The sequence below is a fragment of the Rhinoraja longicauda genome, chromosome 24 (genome assembly GCF_053455715.1).
Source record: "Rhinoraja longicauda isolate Sanriku21f chromosome 24, sRhiLon1.1, whole genome shotgun sequence".
Taxonomy (NCBI): domain Eukaryota; kingdom Metazoa; phylum Chordata; class Chondrichthyes; order Rajiformes; family Arhynchobatidae; genus Rhinoraja; species Rhinoraja longicauda.
Window position 1 is genome coordinate 24149136 of NC_135976.1, and position 24769 is coordinate 24173904.

At 45.6% G+C, this 24769-nt stretch overlaps 1 protein-coding gene across 1 annotated transcript; it reads left to right on the top strand.

Annotated features, from left to right (window-relative positions):
* Positions 1-282: 282 nt before the first annotated feature.
* Positions 283-23937, top strand: dram2b (DNA-damage regulated autophagy modulator 2b). Its single transcript, XM_078420434.1, has 8 exons — positions 283-610; positions 5377-5561; positions 9036-9103; positions 13933-14075; positions 17124-17301; positions 19690-19772; positions 22187-22279; positions 23250-23937. The coding sequence occupies exons 2-8, from the start codon at positions 5431-5433 to the stop codon at positions 23358-23360; spliced, it is 807 nt and encodes a 268-aa protein (XP_078276560.1). The 5' UTR covers positions 283-610; positions 5377-5430; the 3' UTR covers positions 23361-23937.
* Positions 23938-24769: the final 832 nt, after the last annotated feature.

Genomic DNA, 24769 nt, shown 5'->3' on the forward strand with positions numbered 1-24769 from the left:
GAAAAAAAATATTGAAGATGAAGCAATTACATAATTGAGGTAATTTAGATTGAACAGGTTAGACATCATTCCCTCTGGCAGAGTCCAGAACTAGGGGTGATGTCAGAAAGCAAAATCTAAAATTCACTCCTCCAAAACCGTGAAGACGCTTTGCATTTTAGTTGAGCCAGTCCCATAAATGTTGCGGAGTGAGTGGTAGGTGAGTCCTGCAGATGGGGCTACGAGCCGGAGTTGTTAAATGCAGAGTGCGTTTTCTCTTGGCAGCCTTGTCGGATTTTTCAATGATATTCAGGAAGACTTCCAGCTGTAGTCCACTGTAAACAATGAAGTAACAGGGAAGTGGGCGCCGCCACAGTTACAGGAAGGGGACGTGATGTGGCTGAGATAGAGCTGACTTTTCAAAGTGTATCACACTGACAACAAACACGTGGAGAACTGGTGTTTGGTGGAGACTGGCATCGAATTCGATCCAAATTATTCATTTGCAAAGCTGAGGAAACCCCAGCAGAGTTTTAGGGAACGGGCACTGAATACCACGAGGTTGGTGCGAATACCGGCACCATCAACTCCCCGCGTATGTGTGGGTTCCGACTGCAGGATCCTGGTCTTGGTAAGAAGGAGAACCAGATTACTGTGTTTGAGTAACAGGTTGTACTCCGGACATCCGACTCTGCTAACGACTTCACTCCCGACCAGTTCAATCATTAACTCCCTCCTTGTCTTTGTAATAGTTCTCACTGTGCAGTGAGTGAAAGCACTCTAACCATGTGTAATTTCATATTGCATTGAAAGTCTCTGTACTTTACAGATAAACAAAAAAGGAACATGTTTTGAGTTATTTGACAGTGGAATTTATGGGACAAGATCCGTGGAGTTTTCCCCACAGTGATTGGGATCTTTCATTTTCACCCATGAAAGGAAAAGCACAAGTCCAACATCTAACTTGGCAATTGCTTTGTAGAGTCCCTAACAACTGCACTGGAATGTCAGCCGTGATCATGTGCTTCAGTGTCTGGAACCCATGATCTTTAGACTCGCAGGCTGGGCTGACAAGTTGTATCCTGTGATCAGAATTACGATATCCCTGCAATACAGTCAGTGTTGTATTGAAGGCGGGCAGACTCTTTAAGACCAAAACAATCTAAAATAAAAGCATAGAATATGTTGTGTAGACTTAGTACTATGAACGTGTGGTGTAATTCATATTTTGAGTAGCAGCTCTCTCGATGAGAGGCAGGAGACTGTGATAGGAGCTTTTTAGCCCAGACTGTGGTTTCTTTGTTTCCAAGCATCCAAATTTGGAATGTTTCTTGAGGAGCTATGGGGGTGAGTTGAAACAGTGGAGCTGTGAATAGTTTTCAATTAGATTGTTTTTCATACACACGAGGGTATCATGAAATTCCTAGCTCACATGAAGCTCACAGTAAACAGTAAGTATACAGTAATAAATACAGCAATAAATACAATGACGTGCAAAACAGCAGAATGGTGCAAGATTGTTAGCTGATGAGGGTAGAGCGATGGATGTTTTCTACATGGATTTTAGTGAGGCATTTAATAAAGTCCCCCCATGATGGGCTGATCCAGAAGATTAAAATGCATGGGATTAACAATGACTTAGTCATTTGGATTCTGAACTGGCTTACTGATAGAGGACAAAGGATTGATGTAGAAGACAATACTCAAGCTGAGGGTCTGACCAGTTGAGTTCCGCAGGGATCTGTGTGTTTGCAATTATACATTGACTATTTCAGCATCCTCTGACATTATTTAGCATCCTATTATCTGCAGAATTTACTTATGCATAAAGTTACACATTTTAAATCCTTGTGTTCATAGTGACTCCCATTTGCCTATATTCTTATGCGTATATATTCGTTATATTCTTCCTAAATTGACTCTTATTCTTTCTTCCTTATCACATAGATATTATTCTCACTGTCCACTAAATATTTCCGCTCTCACTCCTCTTATTCATACTAGCTTTATCCTTACTATCCTCTCTGTTCATGTACTCTATTCTCACCATCATCTAAGCACTGAATTGGTATCCACACAGTGGTCCAGACTGTTCACTTTGGTGAGCTTGGGGCTTTGGTGAGTTGGATGGATGAGACATTCTCAACATTGGTTCTTGCTTCAAAAGTGTGACATCAGGACAAGTCAGGCATAACGTCTCTCCCCTAACGTTCAGCCCTTTAGCTAATAAAGGAAAAGTTTCAATGTGCCTCTTTAACCTTTTCAACCCATCCTGTTACTTTGAGGATCAGTGGACATTATCTCCAATGTCCCTTTCTTCCTCCTCACATAGTCATAGAGTGATACAGTGTGGGAACAGGCCCTTTGGCCCAACTTGCCCATACCGGCCAACATGTTGCAGCTACACTAGTCCCACCTGCCCGTGTTTGGTCCCTATCCCTCCAAACCTGTCCTATCCATGTGCCTGTCTAACTGTTTCCTAAATGTTGGGATTTAACATCTAAATATCCACCCAGTTATTGGGTATTTCCTTGCCTTAGTGCACTCTTCTCTGTTCTCACTTTTCGCCCAACTGACCAGGTCATCTGTACCTTTCTGCAGTCTAAGTTTATCATCTTCACTTTCCACCACGTGCCCAGTTTTTTTTGTGTTGGGTGCAGACATCTTAAGTAACATCTAAATCATTGATTAGCATTACACAAAGGATCAAATACTAAGCGCTGTCAAATACTATGGGTAGCAGCCTTCTGCTTGACAAATTACAAGTCGACCATAAAAGAAACAGTGCTGTGCAATTGAGAAAAGGTTTAAATTAAAAACTAGACGATGTTTATTTCCAGTCTTCAGAGTGCCCAATGGGAAAGTTGATGATCGACTTTGCAGAAGGTCTACTGGCAACACTAAAAATGTAATTCCAGTGTAAAACACACCTAATTGCATCAGCAATGATACAACATCAAGTTGTTGATCCAAGAGTGGTATTCAATCTCATTCAACTACACTTCACGTTTTTTTGGAGATAATCCTTCAGGGTAGAGGATAACTTTATTGAAATGCAGTAAATCTTGAGGTGGACTGATGGCCTGTATGTTGAAAGGCTGTTTGTCTTTCCAAATGTGCATGTTTGGCGATGAAATGCAACAGGTTTCCTGCTTATTTTGCAGATTAGCTGCATGCCAGTGGAATGCTTATTGGAGATGAAACAAATTGAGAAGTGTACAGACCAGTGATGCATCCTTCATTGATCTCTGATTACATTGGGAGTTGATCTGTTTTGAACTCTGTTCAGAATTACGACATGTAATGTGACTGAGCGGGACAGTGGCACAGCTGTCTCTGTGGAGTTTGCACGTTCTTTCTGTGAATGCGTGGGTGTCCTCCAGGTGCTCCAGTTTCCTCCCACATTCCAAAGATGTCTTGGAGTCAGATTCATACAGAGTTGGAAACAGGCCCTTCGGCCCATCTTGCCCACACTGACCAACATGTCCCAACTACACCAGCCCCCCCGTCTGCATTTGGCCCATAACCCTATAACCCTATCCTATCCATGGAGCTGTCTAAATGTTTCTTAAATGTTGCGATCGTACCCGCCTCAACTACCTCCTCCGACAGCTCGTTCTATGCACCCACCACCCTTTGTGTAAAAAAAAAGGCTACCCCTCTGGATCCTATGACATCTTTCGCCCCTAACTTTAAATCTATGTTCTCTAGTTCTCGATTTCCCGACTCTGGGCAAAATACTCTGCGTTTACCCGGTGTATTCCTCTCATGATTTTGTACACCTCTACAAGATCACCCCTCATCCTCCTGCTCTTCAAGGAATAAGGTTCAACCTCTCCCTATAGCTCAGGCCCTCGAGTCCTGGCAACATCCTTGTAAATCTTCAATGCACCCATTCCAGCTTAACAACATCTTTCCTATAACATGGTGAATAAAACTGAACACCATACTCTAAAGGTGGCCTCACCAAAGTTTTGTAGAACTGCAACATGACCTCTCAACTTAATACTCTGATTGATGAAGATCAATGTGCCAAATGCCATCTTGACTACCCTATCTAGCTGTGACGCCACTTTCAAGGAACTATGTACCTACACTTACTAGATCCCTCTGCTCTACAAAGCTCCCCAGAACCCTACCATGCATTGTGTTGGTTCTGCCCATGTCAGACTTCCCAAAATGCAACACCTCACATTTCTCTATTAAATTCCATAAACCATTCCTCAGCCCACCTGCCCTACTGATAAAGATCCTGTTGCAATTTTTGACAATCATCTTTACTATCTACAATACCACCCACTTTCGTGTCATTTGTAAACTTACTAATCATGCCAACTACGTACTCATCCAAATCATTGATATAGATGACAAAACAATAATGGGTCCAGCCCCAAATTCTGAGGCACCCCACTCGTCACAGGCCTCCAGTCCGACAAAAAACCTTTCACCATCACCTTCCATTAAGCCAATTTTCTATCCATTCAGCTATCTCTCCTTGGATCCCATAAGATCAAATTTACCAGAGCAATCTACCATGCAGAACCTTATCAAGTACCTTGCTAAAATCCATATATACAACGTCTACAGCTCTGCCTGCATCAACATTTTTGGACGCATTTTCAAAAAACAGTCAGATTTGTAGGACATGACCTCCCACGTACAAAACCAAGCTGACTATCCTTATTCAGCCCTTGTCTTTCCAAATGCATATAGATCGTATCCTTCAGAATACTCTCTAGTAACTTTCAGACCATAGATGTTAGACTCTGGGTAGATTAACTGGCCACTGTAAATTGAACCAGGTGCATCTGTGAGTGATAGAATCTGGAAAGAGAGGATGGAAATGTGGGATTACTGTAGGATTATTGTAAATTGATGGTTGGTGTTACCAGATTTGTAATTTCTTGTGTCTACTGAGTTCTCTAATCTCATCATACAAATGAAGTTCCCTATCTCTGGAATGATTCCAGTAAATCTCCTCTTTATCCATTCCAAGCCAAAGCATCTTGATTCCAGTACCAAGAACATGCCAGTTATACTGAGCCAATGTTTATCCAATTCAATGGAGCTTCTTGTTGTTTTCTGGGTGTTTCTAGATTCATGAAAGACTAGATTATGATTCTACATTATTGACCCTTGTGCCACTTCCAAAGAGTGCAAGTGTGAGAAAATCCCCTACGCCTTCTTTGTGAAACTGTGCACATGTTTCGGGATGTGAAGTGCAGATGACTTTAAAACCTGCTTCCGCTAAATGTGTGGGAGGAGAAATTTCAATTGGTAAATGGGGAAGTGAAAATACAGCAAGCTGCTGCTGAGGAAGACTTGTTCACAGTTAGTTCTGTCGCTCATTTTGCACGTACATTGAAGCCTGGTATTGTGTTGCTTTCCTTCTGATAGATTGAGTTGGGTGGTGACTTTTCTCTGGAGAGTTGAAACCCTGGACTGACGGAGATGTGGTGGTTCCAGCAGGGCATGAGCTTCCTTCCGGCTGCATTGGTCGTCTGGTCAGGAGCTGCTTTCGTCTTCTCCTTCATTACAGCTGTCACATTGCATCATGTTGATCCATTGGTGCCGTACATCAGGTCAGTCACGGTGTGGGGCAGGGTGCAGCTAACTATAGTTACCGCCCCATGACACAGAGATTAACTGTGCAACATACTTAAACGCTGACTGTCCTGTATTCATTACAATACTGAGGCGGCACAATTGCGCAGCGGTAGAGTTGCTGCCTTACAGTGCCAGCGACATAAGTTTGATCCCGACCATAGGTGCTGTCTGTATGGAATTTGTAAATTCACCCTGTGACCATGTGGGCTTTCTCCTTGTGTTCATGTTTCCTCCCACATTCCAGAGATGAGCAGATTTGTAACAACTCCGACCTTATAATCAAACCCGCCGACAAGGGAATTGCCGTGGTAGTCTGGCGTGCTGACCTCTACCGGGCTGAGGCCAGACGACAACTCTTGGATACCTCCTCCTACTTATCCTTGGACTGTGATCCCACAGATGAGCACCAGGCCATAATCTTACAGAGCATTTCAGAGATGTCATCACGTCCGGCTGTCTGCACTCCAATGCCTCCAACCTTATCGTTCCCCAGCCATGCACGGCCCGGTTTTATCTTCTCCCAAAAATCCACAAACAGAAACATTGTTTCTGCTTCTTCCTCTCCCACTGAATTAATTTCCGCATACCTCGACTCCATCCTATCCTCCCGGTCCAACCCCCCCCCCCACCTATGTACAAGACACCTCACACGCTCTTCGTCTCTTCAATGACTTCCATTTTCCAGGCCCCACTCCCTCATCTTTACTACGGATGTTCAGTCACTCTACGCCTCCATCCCCCACCAGGAAGGTCGTAATGCCCTCCGTTTCTTCCTTAACCGCTGAACTAGCCAATTTCGCTCTACCAACACTCTCCTCCGCCTAGCAGAGCTGGTCCTTACCCTCAACAACTTCTCCTTCGACTCCTCCCACTACCTCCAAATCCAAGGTGTAGCTATGGGCACTCGCATGGGCCCCAACTATGCCTGCCTCTTTGTAGGGTACTTCGACCAATCACTGTTTCAGGCGTACACTTGCCGTATCCCCGAACTCTACCTCCGGCTACATTGACATCTGCATCGGTGCTGCCTCCTGCACACATGCAGAACTCATTGACTTCATTAACTTTACTACTAATTTCCATCCTGCACTCAAATTCATTTGGACCATCTCCGACATCTCCCGACCGGTTCTTGATCTCACCGTCTCCATCACAGGAGACGGACTATCAACTGACATCTACTATAAACCCACTGACTTCCACAGCTATCTAGACTGCACTTCTTCCCACCCTGCTTCCTGTAAAGACTGTATCCCCTGCTCCCAATTCCTCTGTCTACGCCGCATCTGCGCCCAAGATTAGGTGTTCCATGCCAGGATATCAGAGATGTTCTCATTCTTCAGGGAACGAGGGTCTTCCATCATAGACGAGGCCCTCACTAGGGTCTCCGCGATATCTTGCAGCTCTGCTCTTACTCCCCCACCCCCTAGCCGTAACAGGGACAGAGTCCCTCTAGTCCTCACTTTTCACCCCTTTCCGCTTTCTGCAGAGACCATTCCCTCCGCAACTTCCCACTCAAACCACTCCCCCCCCCCCCCCGGTACTTTCCCCTGCAACTGCAGGAGATGCAACACCTGTCCCTATACCTCCCCTCTTGACTATGTCCAAGGACCCCAACAGTCTTTTTAGGTGAGGCAGAGGTTCACTTGCACCTCCTCCAACCTCATGTACTGTATCTGCTGTTCCAGGTGTGGACTCCTCTATATCGGCGAGATCAAGCTCGGTGATTGTTTTGCTGAACTCCTGCTCAGTCCGCCTGAACCTACCTAATCTCCCGGTTGCCGGACACTCCCTCTCCCATTCCCACATTGACCTTTCTGTCCATTGTCAGAGTGAGGCCCAGTGTAAATAGAACAGCACCTCATATTTCACTTGGGCAGCTTACACCCCAGCAGTAGGAGGGTGGAATTCTCAATGCTTCACTACAGAGAGTGGTGGAGGCTGAGTTGCTGATTATCTGTAAGAAAGTGCTAATGGATTTACACATACAAAGGTATCAAAGGGTATGGTGAAGAAGTCTGAAGAAGGGTCTCGACCCGAAACATCACCCATTCCTTCTCTCCTGAGATGCTGCCTGACCTGCTGAGTTACTCCAGCATTTTGTGAATAAATACCTTCGATTTGTACCAGCATCTGCAGTTATTTTCTTACAAAGGGTATGGTGAGGGATTGTTGACGCTCCCCGGTCCCTGACTGAAGCGTGGATCAGCAGCCTCAAATTAAGTGAGTAGTGGGTGCTTAACGCTTTAGATAGCACAGCGGGTGTGAGTGGGCTTTAAACCTTGCCTCTCTCACCTTAACGCTATGCCCTCTAGTATTTCCTATTTCCATCCTGCGATGATAGGACCATTGTTCAAGTAGTGACAGGGTCTTTGAATATTTTTAAGACATGGATAGACTGTTAAGCAAGGGGATGTAAGGTTACTATGGATACACAGGAAGTTGAGGTGAAATTCAGATCAGCAGTGATCTTATTAAATGACGTGTTGGTGCGGGCATAAGGAGCTGATTTACCCACTGCTCCTAGTTTGCATGCAACTTCAGATAGCCTTGTCTCTTTCCGGTCCTGGGCTGTGGTTCAGATGAAGTAACATCAGATGAAGTAGTAGTCGGTAATGATTTATATAGCACAGCTGGTGTGATTAGGCCATGGTGAATAACATTGACATTACTAAGCCATTGCAACTGGTCGGCTCCACGCAAGTCCAGGCCTGATGATTCTGTGGGGTGTGGGGGGTGGGGGTTGTGTTGTAGTGAGGGGTGTTCAAAAGGCTAGATGATATACTCCCACTGGGGGTATTTACAGTGAGGGAGCATAAACTTGGATCAAGTCATAGCACATTTAAGACTTAGCTGAGCAGTCCTTTTTTTCCCTTCTGATTTTTCCAAGTCTTTGGAATTCCTGACCCAGAGAACTGTAGAGGCTCAGTCATTGAGAGGGAATCTTTGGGACCTGGTTTAGGGAGGGTTAAGACTTCTAAACAAAGGAATGGAGCTGTGTCCAAGGATGTTAGCCATGATCCATTTCAATATCTTGAGCTATCGCATGATCCACTCTGTATCCTATGACCTAGGTGTTAAATCTCTGGAATTCTCTTCCTGAGGGTGGTGAAGGCCTGCTCATAAAATGTATCTACAGTGAAGGTAGGTAAATATTTGAAAACTCCAGAAATCAAGGTTTATGGGGAACTAGCACAGAAGAGGAATTGAGGTCAGCATAGATTCACTATGATTGTATTGAATGGCAGGGCTGGTTTGAGAGGCTTGGTGGCCTACTCCTGCTCCTATTTTCTTGTGATCTTCATAGAACAATCCTTCCCCTCCCCAGATCTGATTGAACCAGCTCTGTCCCAAGTTTTTTTTCCTTCTGTTTCCAGGATTTAGTTTGCAGTTTTATGGTGCGTTTACCCATTCCTGAATGCTCACCATGGTTTCTTTCTCCTTCACAGTGACACTGGGACAACTCCACCTGAACGCTGCTTATTTGGGATCATGTTGACTATTTCTGCATTCCTGGGTAAGGGCAGACTTAAGCCACACTCTGAAACACCTGCTGCACCACCCGAGAAGTCCAGTGCAAAGAGTTCTGTTGTATCTTTAATTCTGTTCAATTGATTGGTGAGTTAGAGTGGGGAAAGGGTTTTGGAAGGAGGTTGAACTCTTTAACTGTTGCCATCAGTACTGATTATTCCCCCCATCTTCCCCCCAAGACTGTGTTGTAATCACAGAGCGTTTTGGGGTGATTTTCAGTCATTTGAAGCTTTGGAATTACTGGTTGGGAATCAGTGAAGGTGAATGTCTGGTTGACCAACTCCTGGAACTGTGTGACAAGACAATGGAGGACTGAGCAATGGTTGCATTTCTCAGTGGTCTTACTGTGCATTAATGTTCGTGTCTCCACTGAGCAAAGGGAAGTCATTCAGCTGCTGGCATAACCCTCGCTCATTGATGAAATAATACGTCAGACTAAATATATCCCCAATGCCTGACTCTTGAATTGGACACACGGTTTAAGCTGTCATGTGTTACAATTTGATAACAATGGCAAAACAAAACTAAAACTTTATTGTATTATACAAAATATTTTTTAAAGTTTTAATGTAACTGCATCCAGCAGCACACTCGTGTGTGGTAGATGTGACCCAACATGGAAGCAGGCCCTTTCATGTAACCAGCAGCTTCCCAAATACACTTCTTCTTGCGTTTGAGGCAGCAGAAATTATGTAACGCCCTCCAGGCACTGTAGCCAGTGCAATGTGCTGTTGTTTAGGGCCGTGAGGTCTACCCCTCCACCAGGGGGACGGAGGACAGTGCAGTCGAAAATGACATGCTGCGCTGTGTGCTGGTCTGCTCCACACACGCAGGCTGCTGATGGACGCAACCCCCAACGATGCACGTTCGCATTGAACCGGCCGACCCCTGTGCGAAGCCGGTTCAGGACGACCCACTGTTTGCGGGGCATGTCCGAGCCGGGTGGGGCTGTGGTGTTCGGTGCGACAGTGCATTGAGGAGGTCGCGATGTCTGTTCCCAGCTGGTTCTCCATGCTCCTAGTATGTTGAAACTGGAGCCACAGAGGGTCGCTGCATGATGGGAGAAAGGGTGACGAGATGACAGGCGTTGAGGTCCCAGTTGCTGTGAATCCTGGGCGAGGTGGCACAAAGGATGTTTGGTGTCCGATGGGGCCTTGCACACCAGCCTATGAGTGAAGAACTCTGCGAAGCTTGGCGGGTGCGATACCTGCGAGCACCGGCAGGAGATCCGTCGGAGTAGGGCGTAGGCAGCCAGTGATGATCCGCATGGTGTCGTTGAGGGTGGAGTCTAGCTTGCTGGTATGAGCGCTGCGGCACCATGCTGGGGCGGCGTACTCAGCGGCGCTGTACACGAGTGCAAGAGCACTGGTTCGAAGAGTAGATGTCCTGGCGCCCCATGACGATCCGGCCAAGCAACGCAGGAGGATGTTCCATGCCGAGACTTTAGCACGGAGAGCTTCAAGGTGTTGCTTGTAGGTCAGCTGCCGATCTAGTTTCACCCCGAGGTATATAGGAAATGGGTTGTAGGGTAGGGGTGACCCATTGAGGGTGATGGTTAGCTGGCGTTGAGCTTCCTTGTTGTTCCTTGTATGGTTTTTGCCATACTCAGTTTTAGTCTCCAGGTCTTAAGGTAGCCTGCGACAAGTTCCATATCCGCCGAGAGCACATCCTCAACATTTGACCAGCTCTTGTCCGAGTGCAGTAGGGCCAAGTCATCTGCGTATCCATACTGGCGCGAGGTCGTGCGTGGCAGATCGCTGATATAGAGATTGAAGAGCATGGAGGCCAGTAACGAGCCTTGGGGGACTCCGTTTCTTAGACATTGCATTCAGCTTGATTGTCCGTCGCTGGTCTTGAGTACAAAACTGCGGTTGGCAAGGATGTTGGCAAGGAGCCGCACTAAATGACGGTCAGGGATGGTTCGTAGGAGCTTCTAGATCAAGCCCTGGTGCCACACAGTATCATATGCGGTGGTGAGGTCCACCAGTGTGATGCCCACCTTGTGACCCTTTTCGAAACTGTCTTCGATGTCATTGGTCGTCTTGACTATTTGGTGGTGGTGCAACGTCCACGCCGAAATCCGGCTTGTTCAGCGGGTAGTTGAGGGTCAACGATTGGATCAAGCCGGGCCAGAAGCCGTTCGAGGAGCTTGTACGGGACACAGAGGAGTGAGATGGGCCGATAGTTCCTTGGGTCGTCCGCAGGCTTGTTTGGTTTTGGTAGCGCAATGACGGTGGCTTTCCGCCAGGTCTTCGGAATGGACTGCCCAATGAGGCAAGAGGAGTAAAACTCACGGAGCCAGGCCAGACATTTAGGACCGCAGTGTACACTACACTAATCCTACATGAATCCTATTTTATTCTCCTTGCATCCCCGTCAACTTACCACAGATTCTAACACTTGTGTTGCCACTAGGGACAATTTACGTCAATTAATCTGCCAATCTGCACATCTTTGGGATATGGCAACAAACAATGAGAATCTGTAAATCCCACACGAGCAGGTCCCCAGGTTAGCATGAAGTGTCTCTGGAACTGTGAGGCGGTGAATCTACCAAATGCACCACTTGTCTGATCATAAACCTCATATTTTTCCAAATCCAACCCAACTTTCACACAATGTCAGGATCGCACAACAAACCTACTTATTGAACCGTAGACCTAAAATCATTCTAGCTACTAAATGAAAAAAAATCACATTGCACACAATGGGGCGTATGTACCTGCAGTGGAACTGGTGTTTAATTCCGCAGTACAGACCAAGATGGGCCTCGTCCAGACTAGAACAGGGCTTCTACCCAGGCAGGACAGAGTGTTTGCCCATGGCAGGGTGTCTCCCTGGTACCGGGCAGGAAGCGGCATCAGCCTTGCATGCGATGGGGCATCTGGCCGCACAGGGCAGGATGGGTCGTTTGCCTGGGACGGGGTATCTCCAGGATATAGTGATGGATGTATTGAAACTCGAATGTTTGAATAAAAGGGACATTGATAGTGAAAGTATGAAGTTGGTGAAGTAACAGAGGATCATGCTGAATAGTTTTTCTCTTCAGCAGACGAAAGTGTCTATTTGCGCATTCCCCTGAATGTGGGTGATTTGGCAGTCGGATAAGGGTTAGAGTTCTTGTCTATTTCCTGCTCCTTTTAAGCTCTCCTTGCTAACTGAAATATGTTTGCACTACTGCATAGCATGTAAAAATAAGGTATGTTTAAGTAATAATGAGGGAAACATCCAATAGCTCAGAAGTCTGCCAGTCCAGAACCTCCAAAGTCCCAAGAATTCAGGACGATCAGTTTTACTGCAATAACAAATCCATGCATAGATTTCAATAACACAATAGTTTTATTAGTTTTAGAGTTACAGTGCGGAAACAGCCCCTTCTGCCCACCGAGTCCGTGCTGACCACGATCATACACACTAACTCTATCCTACACCCACTAGGAACAATTTTACTGAAGCAAATTCATCTACAAACCTATACGTCTTTGGAGAGTGGAAGGAAACCAGAACACCCGGGAAAAACCCAGGCAGGTCATGGAGAGAACGTCCAAACTCCGTACAGACAACACCCATGGTCAAGATCAAACCCGGGTCTCTGGCGCTGTAAGGCCGCAAATCTACCGCTGTGCCACAGTGCCGATAGTGTTGAAATAAATGTCAAACCTATCCATCATGTTTGCTCCTTCCCGGAACACAACTCATTGCACATCGTCCAACAATTCACAAAACTCAGCAACATAATGGAGGAACACAACGGGTCAGGCAGCATCCGTGGAGAGAATGGACAAACGATGTTTTGGGATGGGACCTTTCTTCAGACTGACGGAGTAGCAGGATACAAGCTTGATGGGAGAGGTGGGGATAGAGGCGGGGCAAAGCCTGGCAAATGATAGGTGGATACAGGTGAGGGGGAACAATTGGCTGATGGGTAGCGATAGTGACAAAAGCAGGAGGTAAAAAGGAGATAAAGGGTGTCAGATAAAGAAAAGAGAGGAGGCGTGCAATGTAAAACGAAGGAGGAATGTGAGTGAAACAAGGGCATAAAAGGAAATATGGGACTGGGGAAAGAACACGACCCCCCCGACCCCCCCCCCCATATGCTCCTCTCTCCTAATCCAATATTTCCTTTTGTCCCCTCCTTCCACCAATATCCCTCCATCCAGCTTTAGATTTTATTCATTCTCTTTCCTATCTAACACCCTTTTGTCTCCTTTCTCTCTAGCTTTGTCACTATCTCCATCCTTCTGCCAATCACCCACCCCCTCACTGATACTCATCTATCACTTGCCAGGCTTTGCCCTGCTCCCACCTCTTTTTTCCAGCTTTCATACCCCTACTACAGCAGTCTGAAGAAGGGTCTCATGAATGCTGCCTGACCCACTGAGTTCCTCCAGAATTTTGTGTTTTGCTCAATATTCCAGCAGCTGGAGGTTCCTTTATCTCCAACTATGAAAACTGATCTTTGTTCGGGATAGATAAGGGTTGATTATGTTGGCATTGGTCCAATTTTACTGGGCAAGGTTCCCAAGACTGATCATTTAAAGGACAAGGCAAACTCATTGAGCTTTTATGACAAATCTGCCAACAGTTACCTTTACCGTCACTGACTTCTTTTAACGAGATTTTTAGTATTGTCCTGGTGGGATTGAACTCATTATCTTGATTAACCCAGGCCTCTAAATTACCAGTTCAGAATCATAACAGTTGCTTAACCAAACTCAACTATGTTCCATTGTGCTTTAAAATTTTAAAAATTGAGGTAAACTTAGAGTAGTTTGCAGCTCACTGTATGTTGTTACCTGGTCTTTTACCCCACAGGTGTTGGAACGATGTATGTGCGATACAAACAGGTGGAGGCTCTGAACCGAGACAAAGTCAGCGTCATTTTAAGACTGAACCAAATAAGCCTTGGCCTTGGTCTAATCAGCTGCCTGGGGCTCTGCATAGTGGCAAACTTCCAGGTAAGCAAAGATGCGTGGATGTGGGGTTTCCCAATGCAGCAATGATACAGGGGGGTTAGAGTGGAGCATTGGGTTAGCATGGACATTGCACTCAGTGGTGTCCATGGAAACTCATTATAATTAACCTGCATAAAGGCTCTGGGTATGAGATCTTATTCATTGGTACTCATAATGTACACCATCTATCTTCCCTGGAAACATCTAAGTAAATCAGTAGTGGAAACATGACTCTATATCTAAACTCTTTTATATCTGACTTGGGAGTGTTTAATGGGCAATGTTGAGGGAGTCTGACTCTCTACCCAACCTGTGCAAAACCTGCCCTAATAGCATTTCAAAATTGCTTTGAGGCAAAATTCCTCCATGTGTACCTCACTACAGGAGGAAGAGCAGCAGGGCTGGGCCCAGGTGCCCCATCCCAGACACTCCTGTGCCAGTCCCACCAGCAGGCCTGGCTTTCCCACCGCAGACAGAGTACCGTGGACCCGCCTGACTTGCCAACCGAGGTCTCACCCGCCCGGAGGGCCCGACTTGCCCACCGTGGACAGAGGACCAACCCAGAAGGCCCCGCTCGCCTGCTCAGAGTGAAAGGAGTCAGACATAGGGCTTATCTTGAGCCTACCGACATCTTCCAACCATGGATGCCGGACAAAGGACCGTTTTGAAGATGGCAGCGGACCGAGGGGGGGATCAGGGTCGCCACGACAATCATATCATATCATATCATATACAGCCGGAAACAGGCCTTTTCGGCCCTCCAAGTCCGTGCCGCCCAGTGATCTCCGCACATTAACACTATCCTACACCCACTAGGGACAATTTTTACATTTACCCAGCCAATTAACCTACATACCTGTACGTCTTTGGAGTGTGGGAGGAAACCGAAGATCTCGGAGAAAACCCACGCAGGTCACGGGGAGAACGTACAAACTCCTTACAGTGCAGCACCCGTAGTCAGGATCGAACCTGAGTCTCCGGCGTTGCATTCGCTGTAAAGCAGCAACTCTACCGCTGCGCTACCGTGCCGCCCATTGGGCCATTAAGGCTAAGATAAGTTCTTATGAACTTTGAAACTTTGTTGGTGCCAGGAACTGTGTACTATTACACTACAATCATTGCACCTTTGTACTTATCTATGATTGTTCTTATCTATAATATTATTTTATTGGATTGTAGGTAAAACAACGATTTTCACTGTTCATAGGTACATGTGACAAAGTATCGTGTTGTACTATTCTGTCGTGGGAGTTGTTTGCTGCGATTGTGTTAAGTGATCTTCCTTCTCTAACTAATCCTAGGCCTTATCTGGGGCAGTGTCGAGAGAGTTTCAGTTCAGTTTAGTTTATCGCCACCTGTACCGAGGTACAGTGAAAAGCTGTGTAGGAAAAAAAACTGCAGATGCTGGTTTAAATCGAAGGTAGACACAAAATGCTGGAGTAACTCAGCGGGTCAGGCAGCATCTCGGGAGAGAAGGAATGGGTGAATTTTCGGGTCGAGACCCTTCTTCAGACTGATGTCAGGGGAGGGGGTGGGACAAAGATAGGATGTAGTCGGAGACAGGAAAACTAGTGGGAGAACTGGGAAGGGGGAAGGATAGAGGGAGGAAGCAGGGACTACCTGAAGTTAGAGAAGTCAATGCTCATGCCGCTGGGGTGTAAACTGCCCAAGCGAAATATGAGGTGCTGTTCCTCCAATTTGCGGTGGGCCTCACTCTGACAATGGAGGAGGCCCATGACAGAAAGATCAGATTGGGAATGGGAGGGGGAGTTGAAGTGCTGAGCCACCGGGAGATCAGGTTGGTTGTGTCGGACTGAGCTGAGGTGTTCAGCGAAACGATTGCCGAGCTTGCGCTTAGTCACGCCGATGTAGAGAAGTTGACATCTGGAACAGCGGATACAATAGATGAGGTTGGAGGAGGTGCAGGTCTCACCTGGAAAGACTGTTTGGGTCCTGGATGGAATCGAGGGGGGAGGTAAAGGGACAGGTGTTGCATCTCCTGCAGTTGCAGGGGAAAGTACCTGGGGAGGGGTGGTTTGGGTGGGAAGGGACGAGTGGACCAGGGAGTTTCGGAGGGAACGGTCTCTGCGGAAAGCAGAAAGGGGTGGAGATGGGAAAATGTGGCCGTTGGAGGTGGCGGAAATGTTGGTTAGTCGGGGTTGCTGCAGAGTGAGTGGAGGGCTGTACGTTCATTAGTCGGCAACCAGTATAAACGAGAACGTCACCAACATTTCTGCCATTCATTGTGATCATTGCAAGTCAAATTTATTTGTCACATACACATACACGATGTGCAGTGAAATGAAAGTGGCAATGCCTGCGGATTGTGCACAAAAAAAGAATTACAGTTACAGCATATAAATAAAGTTAATAAGTTACTATAGTGTAGACAAAAAATTTAGTCTCTGGGGTTATAAAAGTTGACAGTCCTGATGGCCTGTGGGAAGAAACTCCATCTCATCCTCTCCGTCTCATCCTCTCCTGATCGTAGCATCTGGAACAGTCCGTTACTGGGGTGGTAGGGGTCCCTCATGATCTTGCTTGCTCTGGATCTGCACCTCCTGATGTATAGGTCCTGCAGGGGGACGAGTGTAGTTCCCATGGTGCTAATCATCCACAATCAGTAACCCGTGCATGCCTTCTTCCCTTACACCTTGATTCCGCTAGCCCCAAGAGCTCTATATAACTCTCTTTTAAATGCATTCAGTGAATTGGCTTCCACTGCCTTCTGTGGCAGATAATTCCACAAATTCACAACTCTCTGAGTGAAAAAGCTTTTTCTCACCTCAGTTAAGACATTTAAGACATTTGGATAGACACTGAAATAGGCAAGGCTTAGAAGGATATGGGCATAATGTGGGGAAATGCGATTAGTGGAGATGAGCAAAAAAGGTTGGCATGGGCTTTGTGGGACGAAGGGCCTATTTCTGTGTTACAAAGCTATGACTCTTTACATTTGAACCCACAACAGGGCCCCAGGTCTGAATCATTTGCTATGTGAAGTGTCTTTTGGGTATTAAATCGATTTTTATTTGTTCTTTTACCCCTTAGAAAACCACGTTAATTCAAGCCCACATCACTGGTGCCGTGTTGACCTTTGGGATGGGGATTATCTACCTCCTGCTCCACACCATTATATCCTACAAGATGCAGCCTGCAATCCATGGAATAGGGATCTTCTGGATCCGGTGCACATTCCTAATCTGGTGTGCCGGAAGCATCCTCAGCAGTATCCTTCTGCAACAATTCATTACATTGGAGACAGGAGCAGTAATTCCCAGTACTGTTAAGACAAATTCTTGCAGGATTAGGAGAAGATTCCCTACAAGAATAATTAGGGAAAATCTCTCCACAATGAGATTTTCTACACTTAACTCCCATAGTATCAATTATAGATTCTGTAATCTGCAACATGAAACTTTTATAGTTACAGGTAGTTCTGCTATAATAAAAGGACACAAAATGCTGGAGTAACTCAGCGGGTCAGGCAGCAGCTGTGGAGAATACGGATAGGTGATGTTTCGGGTCCGGACACTTCATGTTCTCTAGAGTTGCAGCCTAATCGGCTGAGTTACTCTAGTATTTTGTGGCTTTCTTTGGTAAACCAGCACCTGCAGCTCATTTGTTATTACATTAAAATATGTTATAATATTTGTTTCCATAACGTGAATTGAATATAACCCAATTGATGAATCACGAAATGCTATTTGTCTTAAGCTGGCCAAATTGGTAGCACCATGATTTGATCAGGAACAAGAGAACCATTTAAAAGTTACTTTGGAAATTGACAAACAGAACAAAAGCTGTCTTGGAAAAAACAAATCAGTGTTAAAAGAAAAACCTTCCCACATGTACCTCCCCACAATAATCAGACACTATCTTCTCTTAAGAACACAGCTGCTAGCTTCACTGCAGGTGGTCATTGATAGTGACCAGCAATTGCTTCTGTTGATACTGTTGCAATGTTACTCTATCAAACAATGTACATTTAGTAAGCAACCTTGTTTCATTGAGTATCATCGCAAAAAGGCCAGAGATAAGAACAATTGGTGTGCGAGCGGTTTCATGAGTTGTGAATTAAGATGCCATGGGGAGGAATGTAACAGGAAGGGAGGAGGGTGGAGAGGAGAAATTGGTGGGAGTGCAGCTTGGGAGGGGGGGGGGGGGGGGGGAGAGATTAACCAACCAATCATTGACAATTTCTATGGTCTCCCGCAATGAAACTAGCAGCTGTGTTCTGAACAGACTTTGGTACTTTTAACTTGCAGTAACAAAAATAAACTTATAACTATATATAGAAACCTTTTTGTTTTTGAAAATTCTGCAGGTGAAATAACGTCTGATAATCTCTAGGGATTTTCTATCAAGTGGGGTTTCTCTGGAACGCAGTTGTTGCATTTCAGTAGAACTGCCTGTACCTTGTTTCTCATTCCAGAGAAGCTGCCTGAACTGCTGAGTATTTCCAGCACTCCCTAATGTTATTTCATTTGCAGATTCCCTGAAAATGAGAACTTCCACACATCAGTTGGAAATTCCCATTTGGAAAGACTCTGACAAGAGTAACAGGAATTTTCCAATCAAGAGCATTTCAAAGAAGGATGGGAGGAGATTCCTGTCAGAAGGGACTTCCCTGGGATCAGTTTAGGAGTTAAGTTGGAGGTTTGGAAGTCTGCCTTATAATTACTAGAATGTGTTGTGGATGTGCTGGTGTTTAGAATGTGCTTGGGGGAACTGCACAGTGATATCTCAGCAAATTAATTTTGCCAGAAAGGAAATGGGATCTTTGAAATAAGAACAAAAATTGGAGACTAATTTGAAATGCAGCCCAATTCTGTCACTACATGAAGTAGAACAAATGTAAAGTTCCAGGTATAGGCTTATGACTTGAAATTTCCAAATCCCTAATTTACTCATCAACATGCTGGTTAGTGTGCTTTCTTTTTTGAATCTCATTTATTTCTCTCTTCTCTTCTCTTCTCTTCTCTTCTCTTCCCTCCCTCCCTCCCTCCCTCCCTCCCTCCCTCCCTCCCTCCCTCCCTCCCTCCCTCCCTCCCTCCCTCCCTCCCTCCCTCCCTCCCTCCCTCCCTCCCTCCCTCCCTCCCTCCCTCCCTCCCTCCCTCCCTCCCTCCCTCCCTCCCTCCCTCCCTCCCTCCCTCCCTCCCTCCCTCCCTCCCTCTGTTCCTATCTTTTTTTCCATGCCCTGTGAAAACTTTACTGATTAATATTTTAAAGAATCATGCCAAGCCAACAGCACACACCCTAAGTGGTTTTGCACACTTCTCCTGAAAGGCTCGTTCAGTTAACCAGGTTGTGTCCAAGGTGTGTAAAAACTTTTCACTCTACCTCCGTACACATGACTGTAATAATTAATTAACTAAACCCTCAAATTTCTTGAAAACATCCAACGCTTTTTTTGATGGAGTGTGCACATGTGGCAAGATGGATAAGGTTTCTATTGCTGTGTAGTTTATGACTACAGGGACTAGTTCAGGAGGCCAGACTATACACAGAAAGGAAAAGGAATAAGCAAGGCAGGTGGAAATGATTTGTATGCAGACTGGAAGAAAGGCCATGTTATCTGAATTTGTTGTCATTTCTTTAACGTTCTCCTGCACAGTGTTTGTTTCCTCGCTGGCTCTCTACACTACAATTCCCACCATTGAGATGGCAATGAAGTTACATTGGAACCCTTCAGACAAGGTAAAGTTTGAGGAAAAGCTAGAGGCAATTTGTGCTACATGCCAGACAGATTCCCATCTCTAAAATTATAAGGATTTCAGAACAGTTGGAACGCAGCAACAGTAATATCACCATTTAAGCAAGGGGTGGAGAGGTAAAACAGACATCTCTCAACCTGTGGTCCAGAGATCAGAAGTAGGGAAAATGCTATAATCTATAATTGAGGAGGTGGTGACAGGATGCTTGGGAGCAAATGGGTAGAATCACCATGAGCTCAATGAAGGGAAATTATAGTTGACATGTCTGTTATGTTTTTTTTAGATAACTAGCAGGCCAGTCGATGTGTATATGGGCTTTCAGTGGACTTTTGACAAGTTTCCATGTATGAGTATCTTAAATAATAAAATTGGAACTCTTGGTGTCCGAGATATAGATGTTCAAAGTTCTCAGCTATGGCCAGCAGGGTGTGCTCTTCTCCCGAAGCAGGCTGATGCTCCTGCAAGTTCATAGCCCTTAAACTTCGTAATGTGACTTGAACGCTAAAATATTCAACCAATTAACATAAATATGGGCGAATGAGACTAGCTTAGGTTGTCATCTTGGTGGGTATGGACGAGATGGGGCAAAAGGGCCTGCTTCCGTGCTGCATGATTTTATAACATGGATGCATTTGTTTAATTCCTGACTAGCCCAATTTGTAACATTTGGAACTCCATTGATAGCATGTGAAATCCCCATTCGCTCACAAGGCTTGATGTTGAATTAAGTGAAGCAGCCCACATAACTAATCCCTCATCCTAATCAAGAGTGCTTGATACCGATTTTGAATGAAACAATCCATTGCACTGGGACCTGAGAGAATGAACAAGCAATGGAGTCTGAGAAGCCTGTGATAGTAGCCGGGAACTCTGGAAACAGAGTGTGGAGCCACAGGCCATTCTGCCACTTGGGCCTGATACAAAGGAACAGGGAAGAGGCCACTCTGCTGTCAGTCGTGTGACAAATACTATCATTAGTTTAAAAGACATTTAGGCAGGTTTATGGATAGAAAAGATTTAGAGGGATATGGGCCTAACACAGGCAAATGTGACTAGCTCAAGTAGACACCTTGGTTGTCAGATGTCATGGGCTGAAGGGCATGCTTCCGTGCTGTATCATCCAATCAGTGCATCGAATTACTAATTAGGCACAGGAGGATGCCATTCGCCCATCTACAGTTAACTTGGAACAGGAAGAGGCAATAGACAATAGGTGCAGGAGGAGGCCATTCGGCCCTTCAAGCCAGCACCGCCATTCAATGTGATCATGGCTGATCATTCTCAATCAGTACCCCATCCCTGCCTTCTCCCCATACCCCCTGACTCCGCTATCCTTAAGAGCTCTATCTAGCTTTTAAGAGCTCTATCTAGCTCTTGAGCTCTATCTTAAGAGGCCATTTAGCCCATCTAAGTTTGTTTACTAGGAACAGGAAAAGATAATTCAACCCACAATGTTGTTACCTAGGAATGTTTGACCTCTCGATTCTGATAACTAGGAAGATGCTATTCAGCCCCTCAATGCTGTTAATGATGAACATGGAGTGGCAATTCAGCCCCCAATAAGCTGTTAATTAGGAACAAGACGAGACCACTCTGCCCCTCAATGCTGTTAATCAGGAAAATAAGAGACCATTCAGCCCTTCACACCTTCTAATTACTGAATGGGAGGAAGTATGTTTTAATAGTTTTTAATTATTTAATGTTTAATTATTATGTTGTTAAATAACAACAGGGAATGGTCCTTCTGACCCTCGTGCAGTGAGACAGGATGGAGACTGGGTCATTCAGTTATAGGGTGAGGCAGCCATGACCCAGGATCACGAGGATGGTGGAGAGTGGAGGCCAGTTCAGGCCTTCACACCTGTAACGCAGGAGACCAGCTGCCCCTGTATTCCTTGATGCCCTTACTAATCAAGTAGTACAGGGGAACAGGTTTGGGACCTGCTCTGCAACAAAAGCCCATAGAGCCTGCAAACTAGCAACAAAAGAGAAGTACCAGGCCTCTCAATGTTAAATGCAATGCCCAGTCTGCAGGAACTGTTTGTGACTGAACATCTGCAAGGCATTTTCCAATGGGGATGTGCAGCAGGGAAACGGCCCATTGTGTTCATGCTGACCAGTAACCATCTGTATTAATCACATCTTCCAGCAGATGGCCTTCTATGCCTGGGCAATTCATGTGCTTGTTCAGACACATCTGGCTCTGGTTCCACTACTCTGTGGCACAGCGGTGGTGGGTGGCACAGTGCTGCAGCGGTAGAGTTGCTGCCATACAGCGCCAAAGACCCGGGTTCAATCCTGTCTACGGCTGCTCTCTGTAAGGAGTTTGTATGTTTGTTCTGTGACCGCTTGGATTTCTACAAAGTAATGTTCACTGGCAGTCTCTGCTTTCACCAGGGCTACAAGCTGCACTTGGTCAGCACAATCTCCGAGTGGTCCCTCGCCATCTCCTTCCTCAGCTACTTCCTGACCTACATCCAGGATTTTCAGGTGAGCTGGGTTGGGAGAGGTTGGCAGAGTGAGGAGGGGGAGAGCTGTGCGGACACTTCCATCCATTAGGACCATTTAATTCTCCTTTGAGTGTGTAAAGAAGGCGTGATGACAACATCGTGCATCAGTGCAGCACCAGACTGTAGCTGGGAACATGCACAAGGACGGGGATGAGGATTTGAGCTCTCGGCCAAACAGCTTAATTATTTACATGGATCGTAAATTGGCAGAATTGGTCATAAACGAAAGAAAGTTGGTAATAAAAAATAACCTTGTGGGACAAGTTGGTTATTTACACTGCTGTATAAATGTTAAATTGTTATGTAACAGACAGAAGTCATAAAGGGAGACTCAAAGTTTTTAAGAGCAGTATAGTGACACATTTGGTAGAGCTGCTGCCTCACAGCTCCAGAGACCCCTAATCAACCCTGACGGATGATTTTTGTGTGGAGTTTGCACATTTTGTGACTGCATGGGTTCCCCCCCTGGGTGATGCAGTTTCTTCCCATATCCCAAAGATTAATTGCCTCCTGTAATTTACCCCTGGTGTGTGTGGGTGATTGGTAGAATCTGGGGGTGGGAGAGATAGTTAATGGGAATGTGGGGAGAAGAAAATGGGATTAATATGGGTTCTTGAAGGTCCGGGTGAACTTGGAGAGCAATAGGGCCTGTTTCTGTGCTTATAGCTGTAATCGTTAACGTTAACATTTACACAGCAAGCGTCACCTTGTGGACCTTTGAAGGGGTTGCGTACTCTGGTGTATTAGTGGACTGGACCGTTGGTTAATATACCATCCAAACATCCCCACCTCTGACAGCGCTGCCTCCCTCCATCACCCCATCTGCACAGTAACGTCAAATCTGTAGGGATAACCGTAAGGTTAAGAACAGATTATACATACATATTGGTAATGTTGTTGTTGTGTGTGGGTACAACCACTAATCTCACTCCCTCTTTCCTTTCAAGCAGAAGATCTCCCTTCATGCTGAGGTGGACTTGTGCGGCGATACTCTTTACGACAGACGTCAGGGACTGGAGCGCAATGGAGAGCGAAGTGCGCTCCTGGCGGGGAGCTTGTGAATACAGTGCTACCTCCCCCCAGAATCAGAAGCCCTCCTCTAAACATAAACATATTTCCCCTCCCCCACCCCGCCAGTTTCAAATTCCAATTTCAATTCCGTCTCAAATCAAGTTACAACATACAGTATATGGCACATTCCTTCTAATTTTATACGCTGTTAGTGAGAAAGATTACAATGTAATTATGAACTGAATGCAATAATCATTACTGTGCTGATGTTTTTTTAACCGTCCAGTCTGGAATGCCCACGTTGATGAAAAGAGGTGCAAAGACTTCACCAATGCTGGTCATCCCCAATTAAAGAGCAAGACCAAAAAAGCCCTAAGGATGCTGTAAGGTTTGAAGGAGCAATAGGTCCGTAATTCTTTAGAAAGGCACTAACTGCACTTTGCAAGGAGAATTAGCCCGATCTCCTGGTTTGGAGCGAGAATTCGCTGGGTCAGTGGCTTAACCCACATGGCGACATTGGAACGGCATTTATTCGTGTTGTTCCATGTGTTCAGCTGGACTGAGCTGCAGCTCGGGCCCCTGGTGTGTGAACTGTCAGATCTTATGTTCCAGTATTCTGACTTTAATAAATAATAATCTGATTATAATCCATTGCCTGGGGATTCATTGAAGCTTCAGAGGGTTGAGTCTCTCCACTATTGGTCTTATTTCCATCTAAAACAAAATTGTTTCACAGGGTGCTGGATGTTGGTCTGGACGTGAGAAATAAGGTACATAAATGGCTCTGTATCTATCCCATGTTGACGTACACTGGTAGTATATGGTCAACTCGTATATGGCAGTGCCTGAGGTAACTGTACTCTGAATGCAATCTGTGGTGTTTCAGACCTGGCTGTGGTTTACGAGAGGGTAGATGGTGAAACAATGATGGCCATGCTTGGCAAGTGCCAAAAAAGGTGAGCCTAGAAATTCAACTGTGCAACATTATTTTCAGCATTGTAATTTTCAGTTTTTGTTGGCCGAGTCCAAGGTGATGAGTGTATCGCAGTGACCAGGTGTCACTCGGAGAAATGGCATCTTAGTAAAATGCATTATGCAAGCCTCTCTGGTCATCCCTTTGCCCCTTCACTGGAAAACATCATACATTTCATCTCTCCTTTTTATCTCTCTCTCCCTTTACGTTTCTCTACCTCAATCTCGCTCCATCTTATTCAACTGTTTGTCTCTATCTTCACTCCCTCTATTTCTCTCCCGCTGTCTCTCTCCACTCTCCCCCATTATCTCTCCTTCTAAACTGGGATAATGGGAATCCATGAGCTGTGGAGGGAGATTAGCTGCCGAGTGGACCCTGTGACTGTAAGGGTTTATTTGCAATAACAAGGAACTGCAGATCTTGGTTTATACCAAAGAAGGACACAACGTATTGGAGTAACTCAGTGGGTCAGGCAGCATCACTGGA

Excerpts from the sequence above, each read along its gene's own strand:
- dram2b (XM_078420434.1), top strand. The coding sequence starts at position 5,431 with ATGTGGTGGTTCCAGCAGGGCATGAGCTTCCTTCCGGCTGCATTGGTC. Across the intron at positions 5,562-9,035 it reads CCATTGGTGCCGTACATCAG|TGACACTGGGACAACTCCAC; the intron begins GTCAGTCACGGT and ends TCTCCTTCACAG. Across the intron at positions 22,280-23,249 it reads CCTACATCCAGGATTTTCAG|AAGATCTCCCTTCATGCTGA; the intron begins GTGAGCTGGGTT and ends CCTTTCAAGCAG.